At 38.9% G+C, this 9,321-nt stretch overlaps 2 protein-coding genes across 2 annotated transcripts in view; both read left to right on the top strand.

The window, feature by feature from the left end:
* The first annotated feature begins 931 nt into the window (after positions 1-931).
* On the top strand, positions 932-5,237 carry LOC104815237 (arginine biosynthesis bifunctional protein ArgJ, chloroplastic). Its single transcript, XM_010543556.2, has 18 exons — positions 932-1,038; positions 1,475-1,620; positions 1,920-2,036; positions 2,166-2,289; positions 2,399-2,472; positions 2,596-2,640; positions 2,827-2,877; positions 2,973-3,041; positions 3,146-3,204; positions 3,291-3,360; positions 3,455-3,535; positions 3,647-3,733; positions 3,851-3,973; positions 4,051-4,113; positions 4,198-4,275; positions 4,368-4,513; positions 4,613-4,683; positions 4,758-5,237. The coding sequence occupies exons 2-18, from the start codon at positions 1,555-1,557 to the stop codon at positions 4,838-4,840; spliced, it is 1,407 nt and encodes a 468-aa protein (XP_010541858.1). The 5' UTR covers positions 932-1,038; positions 1,475-1,554; the 3' UTR covers positions 4,841-5,237.
* A 1,682-nt stretch (positions 5,238-6,919) lies between these two features.
* Positions 6,920-9,321, top strand: part of LOC104815236 — a 3,441-nt gene continuing 1,039 nt past the window's right edge. The window contains exons 1-3 of the mRNA XM_010543555.2: positions 6,920-7,536; positions 8,260-8,827; positions 9,202-9,282. Coding sequence (XP_010541857.1) covers positions 7,054-7,536; positions 8,260-8,827; positions 9,202-9,282 — 1,132 coding nt within the window. The 5' untranslated portion in view covers positions 6,920-7,053. The remainder of the gene's footprint in view (positions 7,537-8,259; positions 8,828-9,201; positions 9,283-9,321) is intronic.

The raw sequence follows: 9,321 nt of genomic DNA, 5'->3' as shown, positions 1-9,321 counted from the left end.
TGTGATTAGAATTAAACTCTTCTCTTCACCTTGAAGTTTGAACTTATTTGTTTGACATTTATTTTTATAAAAATGTTTAGACAAACCGCGGATACATAAAAAAATTTACATGCAAAAGACATTACATAATATTTACTTGATCTGATTTTATATATAGCTTATGGATTTTTCTTTAGTATGATATAAAATAGATTTTTAGAATTTTAGTTATCCAAATTTGGACGGCTTAATGGTAAAGAAGAGAGTAAAGCTTCTTTTCAATCCGGATTCGAATTCTTATTTGGAGATGTCCATTCACATGGGTTTCTCCGCTTTTCCGGGAGATATAGTCGGGTTAGAAGTACGATAAACTTTCGGATGATAAAAAAAATAATAGATTTTTAGTTCATTGAGTAATTCTCAAAAATAAAATTGCTAGAATTTTTTATTTTTGTTTTTATTTTCTATTTTAATAGATAAAATGACTAATATTTCTTTTAGACCTTGAAAATCTTAATTCTACTCGGATAAAGATAGATAGGATTCTATTTTTTAATAGATAACTTCCCTTTCGATTTTTATTAAATATTTATCAATTAAAATAGATAATATACTATCAAAACCTAAAAGTTCAAATTACATTATATCATATAATTTTATCATTCTTAACATTTTCTCCAATTCTTTTGGCCTTTATGATGTGTAATATATTCAATATTGTGACAAGAACAAATTTTTTTAATAAAAAATAGATGAATCGAATATAATATAATAATTGGTTGATATCTATTTTTGTAAAATCGAAAATATCAAACGAATCATTCTAAAACCGAATCTGAATGGAATAACGAAATGTCACCTCTAGATAACATCGGTTCGGTTGGATTAAATAACCGATTAATTTCTGTTAACTGGATAAACCAAAATTAAATTTAAAAAATTTAGGGTTTTGCCAACCTCCTTTCACTCAACATTTCCTGCGTCGTCTTCAGCCTCCTGCTTCTTCTGAATCTACTCCTCCGCCTGTGCCGTCATCTGGGCCGTACGTGGTGGTTTTCTGTAAGTGCCGAGCCCCCTCTCTCTCGCTTGTGTTCTCTGTGACAGGGTGTTTCCTTGTTATATGAGGCGATTCTTCCTATTCTTTATGTTGTTTGGAGTTGAAATAGTGCCTCGATTTACAGTCCTAATAGCCGACCAGAAAAGCTTGCTGTTGTCGATTCATCTTTTTATCTTTTCATATGTTTTTCAACCATCTTTTTGTAGTTTGATTTAGCTGTTCTTAAGCATGGATATATTCCCCATTAATGCTAATGACGAAATTGAGCTGTGAATGGGTGTTTGATTCAGGTTTGTGGGCGAAGATTCTTTTTTTTTTTGTATTTTGATTACCTGATTGCAGCCTCATTAGTAGCTGGATTGATTGAAAAACTACAGGTTTTTTAATGGTATTTTCGTTTTAAAATTTTGAGAAAAAGGGTTAATCATTGTGTTGCAGGTTTGATCTTACAGAACAAAAAACACGCTTCCGTCCACTCCCCACTGTTTTCTGGTTCGGATTCGCCGACATCTCCACAGATGCTTTCCTTCGCTCATCATCCTCACCTTGTCTCCCTCGAGCTTCCACGGTTCTTCCCGCCAAAGGTTTTCCTCTTGGGGTTTCTCAGAAAGTTTCTTACCTGCATTTCTTCGGACTGATTAAGTCCAAAGCGCTTTCTCTTGTCGTTCCTGTGTTATTTGGTTAAGAGAGAGAATCCATAAGCCTGTCCTTTCAATTGAGGCATTTATTCTTTAATCTAGTTTTTCAGCATGATCCTCTTAGGAAGCTGGATTCTGCTTTTTTTTCTTCTTTTGACTCATGTTTCCTTAGTTTTCCTCCTCAGCCTTGTGTTTGGTTGCCGAGAAAATGTACAAAGCTCGATGTTTTTTGATGATCTTTGCAGGCTTTTGTGTCATCGCGGAGAGAGATTAAAGTATTCACCATGGCGACTACTGTTGAGGACACGTCCAGTACTATACCAGCTGCTCCAATTTCCCTTCCTGAAGGACCATGGAAGCAGGTTTTGTCACTGTGGCCTGCATCTATTTTTGGTTCTGTAATAACTAGCAAGAACAGTAATCACTAGAAATGATGTGTACAATGATCCTCATATGACTTTTGAGGTTTTGAGGGCTTTGAATCTTGTTAGATACCTGGTGGAGTGACTGCTGCTAAAGGCTTTAAGGCTTCAGGAATGTATGCCGGGTTACGAGTCTCGGGAAAGAAGCCTGATCTTGCACTCATAACTTGTGATGTTGATGCCACTGCTGCAGGTTCGGTCCTCTAATGTACAAGTGATCATTTATCTCGAAATGATTTTTTTTCCACATTGAGATTATCTTGATACTGTTGTTATTGATTTGGTTGTAAATTTTTTTCCAGGGGCATTTACTACAAATGTGGTTGCAGCTGCTCCTGTTGTTTACTGCAAAAAGATGTTAGAGATGTCGAAAACGGTACTCTCTCTACTTCTTCCCCTAATCATCTCCCGGACCGGCTGAGGTTTGATTGCTTTTGATTCATGCTCTTATGTATTTTGTGCTTCGACTTTTTGAATTGTCCGGTTATGAAGTTTTCAGGTACGTGCTGTGCTGATAAATGCCGGTCAGGCCAATGCAGCTACGGTGAGATATCTTTTCATTGTAAATGGCCATATATTTAGGGGAAAAAAAGGAGAATGTTCGCTTTTCGTTTTTTTATGTTTTTGTGGGCATTAATTAAAATTCTCATCTCAAGTATATGATTCTTTACGATAAGAGAGATAGTGAGGTATTGCTCTTAGTTTGATATCTGAAAGGTTTGCTCTTCAGGGTGATGCCGGTTACCAAGATGTGTTGGATTCTGTTGTTACTCTTGCAAGGGTATGTCCTTACAAAGTTGATTATTTCTTTCAAACTCGGTATATCTCACAAAGCTTATGCCTTTTCAGCATCACTTACTCTCTTCGTTATGACAGTTGCTTAAACTGAAGCCAGAGGAAGTATTGATTGAGTCGACTGGTGTAATTGGCCAAAGGATTAAAAAGGTGCAGTTTTTCGACGAGGAATAACAACGAATAAGTATCTTGTTCTTTACCTGTGAGTGTAACAGTTACCCTGAATCCACTACCATCTTGTTCATGTTTTACAGGGTGCTCTTCTGCAAGCACTACCAACACTAGTTAACATGTTGTCAGATTCCGTCAATGGGTAATGTCTTGTCCTTGTCTTTCTTACATTGTCCTTGTTTGGTAAGAATCAGCCATTTTTGTTTGTTAATCACTGGACTCTTTTAGGGGAGATGCTGCTGCTGTAGCCATCACTACAACTGATCTCGTGAGCAAGAGCGTGGCAATTGAGTCTCAGGTTAAAAAAAAATGTGGAAACCAAAGTTTCCGCTTCATGATTCGTAAACCCTAATTTCACGAAGAACATAAAGCATGAGATTGGTGTTGTTCAGGTTGGAGGGACACCGATACGAGTTGGGGGTATAGCAAAAGGCTCGGGTATGATCCATCCGAATATGGCAACTATGTTAGGTGTATGTCCTTTATCAGTTCTAATTCTAATTGTTAACAACAGAATAAACACCGAGACAAATTGTGTCTGTCTGATGTTACAAAGATCGGCAAACTTGAAAATTCTTTCCCAGGTTGTCACGACAGATGCTCTTGTCGAAAGTGATGTCTGGAGAAAGATGGTTAAGGTCGCAGTAAACCGGAGTTTCAACCAGATAACTGTATGTTGCATTCGAGACATTGTTTTTTTTGTCGGAATATCCGATTTTTTGTCACCTTTTTCCCAATGTGAGGATTCAGTTTCATGGCTGATGATGATCGATGGGGTTTTCTCACAGGTAGATGGGGACACCAGTACGAACGATACCGTCATTGCTTTGGCAAGTGGGCTCTCGGGATCACCCGCCATATCTTCTCTCAACTGTCCCGAGGCATTGCAGCTTCAAGCATGCCTTGATTCGGTATGATTTTCTTTGCCGTCTTCCCTTTTTTTTCAGAGTCGAATGTTTATTCTGAGATGTTGAATCATATGATTCAGGTAATGCAAGGACTTGCCAAATCAATAGCTTGGGATGGAGAAGGAGCTACATGTCTCATTGAGGTTTGTATCTTCTTCCACCGAAACAATTTTTTTGTTCTTACCCGAAACAGAAAAAACGTTATACAAAACTTGAGAAAATTTCAGGTTACGGTAACTGGGACAGAAACCGAAGCAGAAGCAGCCAAGATTGCACGCTCGGTAGCCTCCTCTTCACTTGTTAAGGTATGAAAAAATTCGGATAAAAATAAAAAACCGCTTCTTGCAAGGAGAGTACCTTCCTTACTAAACTAGTACATTATCGTTGATGGTGACAGGCAGCGGTATATGGCAGAGACCCGAACTGGGGACGTATAGCCGCGGCTGCAGGCTATGCCGGGGTTTCTTTCGAGATGGATAGTCTCAGGATATCGCTCGGAGACATCTTGCTCATGGAGTGTGGCCAGCCACTTCCTTTCGACAGGTTTGTCTCGCAACATCTCCGACTTGACCCGAATGTCTTGGGGTCTCGGGATTCGGATTTCGAGTTTTAATTTACGTTAAACGTGCTAATAAAACGTAGGTTGGGAGCGAGTAAGTACCTGAAAAAGGCAGGAGAAGTTCACGGGACAGTGGAAATCGATATAAGAGTGGGTGAGTTTCCTCTCAATAACTGAGCAAAACACGTATATGTATCTATTTTATGAACAATTGGATTTGATGAACAGGAGGAGGACTGGGGAGAGGGAAAGCGTGGGGATGCGACCTCAGCTACGACTACGTCAAGATCAATGCTGAGTACACCACTTAACCCCCAAACCTTATCCTAAAACTATCTCTGCCTTCTTCTCCACCACCACACACGCCTGTGAGTCGTCGTCTGAGTGTACCGTATTCTTCGTTTTGATCGGATATGGTGTATTTCATTTTCATGAATCCAAAGCAAGTCTTGGCCAATGCTCAAGTTCTTGTTTTGGTCGGTACCTGGGTTGTAAGTCTCATAACGTTACCCAAGCTTGGGTTGGGTGGTCTAGTGGTAAGATAACATGCAAAACATGAGGTTCAAACCTAAGCGTGGGGAGGGGCATTCAAATGGGCCGGTGAACTTTCGGATTATCAAAAAAAAAAAGTCTCATAAGGTTTCGATTGTGAATAGGGAACGCGTAAAACTCTCTTTGTTTTTAGGTTTCAATTCAGTTATTTATCTCTATCCGGTTAAGTTGTTAAATAGCTTAACTTCAGATCGATTTTATCTTTCTCCACTTCTATTTCACGACATAACTTTTCAACAAGAAGTTCGTGTTTTCAATTGAGTTGGCGAACCAAAAAAATATCACTTCCTCCTCTCTATCTTTTATTTTTTCCATTACATTCAAATTCTCTCTTATTATTCACCTCTCATTTACCATCAAACTTGTAATAAATCTTTCATCTGTCTATTAGGTTTGTACAAAATAAGATTCACAATACTTACGTCTTCGAAAGTTAAATTTTGTACGGCGTGACCAGTTTTAGAAAAATCATGTCACTCACCGTTAACCGGATAACCTATATGATTCGTATATATTTACACAATACCGGGTTTATTGATGTATATGGAATGTGAGACATTGTGATGAATCAAACCCAAAATAAATATTGGGTTGTGTGGTGATAATTTATCTAATTCTAAAATCTATATAGATTTTGACACAACTCCTAAGATTTGGAGTGATTTCGTCGGCGGAATCTGGTGATTTTTTTTTGCGGGAAACTGTCGGGTGAGAAGAGAAACATAATTTGATCATATAAAAAAGGTAAAGATATGCGAACTGAAGTCGATCTAACATTTTAAGAGCATTTTGGTAATTTGATTCGTCAATTTGATTCGAATACGGATTCGGAGGATGTGTTCATGCCATGATCGGGAGAAATCCGACAAGCACTCCGATAAGGAAGGAGACGAGCATGTGTACGGCCCCCGAGTATGTGAAGAAAAAGGAGCAGTGATGGAAGTAAACAAGGGCATTTTAGGGTTTAGGTTCGTTTTTCCCCTTGGTATTGTGTTTGGCTGCCGAGAAAATGTACAAAAGTTCGAAACGTTAGGAACTTGCTGATGATCTTTGCAGGATTTTGTGTCATGACGGAGGATTTTATGTCCGCCTGCAGCGAAATGATGACACTAGGGTTTGAGATGAGAATCGCCAGAGAGGTAATAAGCTTATGGTTACGGGAAATGTTCTCGGACATGATGTGACTAGGGATTAGGTCAAATTGGGTTTGAACCTGAGACAATGGGCCCACAATTTTCAACATTATGAAATACACATGAGCCCTATAACTGCAAATGCTTTCCTTCTATATATTTTAGTTTTTTTTTTCGTAAATTTAAAAACAATTAGTAAAAAGAAAATATTTGAAACAATTATCGAGTTTGTAATTTTCTATTAGAATTTTTTTCTCCAATGAAACATTTTAAAAAATCCTATCCAATAAAATTAGGGTTCGATTTTCAAATAGAACCATATACTCTACTATGAGCGTTTTGGTTACCAATCGAAAATTTCGATATTTTTTTAATAGTATCATTTAAAATTTTTGAACGGTTTATTTTTTTATAAAAAAGTTCAAAATCAAACCAAATTTCTGAAAAACTAAAATTTTTTAAAAAAATCTAAAATATTTTAATAAAAAATAAAATTGAACCGTACCAAAATCAGAAAAAATCGAATAATGTATGATACTAATTTAGTATAAATTTTAGAATATCGAATAAATCGTTCTCAAACCAAACTATTAAGATTCCGAAGCTAATCGGAAACGTTCACCGCTAATATGTCCACCCTAATTTTAACGCAGAAAAGATAACAAAAACTCATACACAAGGACAACACACACAGGCGGTGAAATGCGTCGTATACTTCACATAGAAGAAACCCCCCAAAACCCGACAAAACTCTCCACCTTTATACACACACACACTCTTCGCCCGCATTACAACAACACGCATACACACGCGCCATCGATATTTTTCGATAGAACAATATGTCGAAAGAGCTTCAATACTTACAGTACACGTACCGAAACAACCGTCCAACGACGAGCCTTCTCAACTCCGTCTTTATGACCACCGTGAACGCGGCGGCTCGAACGCTCGTCTCTGTCGCTTCAACGTCCAGACCCGAGACATCGGAACGCTGGTCGGCTTCCGACCACCTCAGGTTCATGGCCATGATGATGACGTGGCTCACCGTTTGGGTGCTTAGGGTTTTGATGGACCATTTGCCCCTCTCTCTAACTTCTTCTTCTTCTTCTTCTTCTACTATGGATCTTATTATGGACAAAACCGCGTCGTTTTACCATCCGTCTTCGCCGTTAGCCTTGACGGAGTTCTCGGGTTTCGGTTTGGCGTCAACGTCGACGGCGTTAGTGACGTTACCGGGGTCGTCATCGGATTTGGATTTGGTGATTGACGGTGACGGCGTTGACGAGCCTTACGTTAGGTCGCTTGAGCGAGCGCTTTCTCATGTAAGTAACTTTAATTACTCTTAATTATTTAAGCTTTATTCGTTTTTAAAGTTAATTCTTTTCTGTATTTAATTATTTCACTTTCTAGATTCTCTGGTCTGAATTTTCTATATGGTTATATAACTTATATGGTTTGTTCTGTTCTCTAATTCTGCCAAATACGTTAATATTGGTCAGTTTCTTTGTCTAACTATATGGTTAAGGATCTAATATTCTCTTAAAAATATTAAATTATAAATTATTATCAACGGTTACGTTTAAGGATAAGGTTTCGTTTCATGTCATATGAATTTTATAAATCTTTTTTCACAAAATTATGAGGTTACTAATCGGAGGAGTTCCCACGAAATGTATAACGTGGATGGAGAAGATTGGGTATCTGCCACGTGGACGACATGCATGTTGTCACTAATATATTGGAAGTGCCACATCAAAAAGAACAAGACAAAATAATAATAATCATTGTTCTTTATGTCATTATTCAAGATCAAGACTCAAGAGCTTACAATTACATGTATAAACATGTAATTAATATATAATTAACGTGCATATCACCATGTGTGCGTATGTTCATATATATATATATTTATATATAAATTTATTTTTAATGATTTCTCGCGTACATATTCACAAAGTATAGATTATGTGCTGTTTCTCCAAATATCGTTTTTGTATATATTGTTATAATTTTTTCCATTCTTATTATATGTTGTGCCTGTATAGGTACTAGGGCTAATGAACGAGATCCCAGCAACCTCAGGAAAATACCAGTTTGCCATGGCAATGGCGGAGAAGATCATGGAAGAGAATGCCAGAAGCCACCACGTGGCACTCCTCAACGTCAATCGGAGGGCTCTCGCTTCCTCTTTCGCCCGTACCTCGGCCCGTCTACAAGCCTGCCTCGACCGCTCTCAGGCCGACGAGCCCTTCTCGTGGCCGCTCCGTGCGGTCAGTGTCCTCCCGCTCGGAGGCTACGTCGCGTCCTACGTGAGAGGGATTCGCACGTGCGTCAGCACAGTCATGTCGCTGGCCGATATGACGGGAAATTGGCTTACTTCTTCGTCAAGAAAGAGGAGGGATGGGGTCGGGGGAGAGGGTTTAGGGTTTTGTGAGAATGAGGCTGATGTGGCGGCTGAGAAGTTAGCGGAGGAGCTTTTGTGGGTGACGGAGAAGATGATGGTTTACGGTGCGGTGGAGGAGGGGATGTTGAGATGGAGTTATGCCTCTGGTTTGGCTTCCTTGTCTCTCACGGCAACTCCTAGGGTTCAAGGCCTCTTGGTTAAGATTTCAGGCATGTCTTCTCTATCCCTCCCTCGTTATTAGCATTCTCTCAGTGAATCGATTCCAAGCGAAAACCGATGAAGGCAAGAAAAGTAACAAATGAAATAGCATATTGATGCTCCATTTAAATTAAAATGTCTATATGAAAATATAGATAAAGAACTTACCATGTTCTTAAAAGGGGATCATTTAGATCGCAATTTTGTGATTCCGATTCTGGTAATTGGATTCAGATCGTTGGAGAAATTGTAATGGTCGAATGGATACATAGGTCAAGCAAGTCTTTCTAGGGTTAAAACTTTCAAGCTTTTGTGACGGAACTGAAACAACATTGCCATGCATAACAAAAATGTTTATACGACTCGGACATGTTCTATGTGGCAGCACTTCTGGTCGTGGACCTAGCAAGAGACATAACTCAAGTCCCAGGACAAGTGAAGTTCCGGCTACTCGGTCACCCGCAACCCCCCCCCACCCACCCCCCCAACCGCCCCACCCCCCCCG

This window comes from Tarenaya hassleriana, unplaced genomic scaffold (genome assembly GCF_000463585.1).
Source record: "Tarenaya hassleriana unplaced genomic scaffold, ASM46358v1 Cleome23, whole genome shotgun sequence".
Lineage (NCBI taxonomy): Eukaryota > Viridiplantae > Streptophyta > Magnoliopsida > Brassicales > Cleomaceae > Tarenaya > Tarenaya hassleriana.
The sequence above is the reverse complement of the archived record's forward strand: the minus strand, read 5'-3'. Positions and strand labels throughout refer to the sequence as shown.

What these genes read in the sequence shown, in the direction of transcription:
- LOC104815237 (XM_010543556.2), top strand. Translation starts at nt 1,555, where the DNA reads ATGCTTTCCTTCGCTCATCATCCTCACCTTGTCTCCCTCGAGCTTCCA. An exon ending in TTGTCAGATTCCGTCAATGG is followed by an intron (nt 3,205 to 3,290) that starts GTAATGTCTTGT and finishes GGACTCTTTTAG; the next exon opens with GGGAGATGCTGCTGCTGTAG. An exon ending in GAGCTACATGTCTCATTGAG is followed by an intron (nt 4,114 to 4,197) that starts GTTTGTATCTTC and finishes AGAAAATTTCAG; the next exon opens with GTTACGGTAACTGGGACAGA.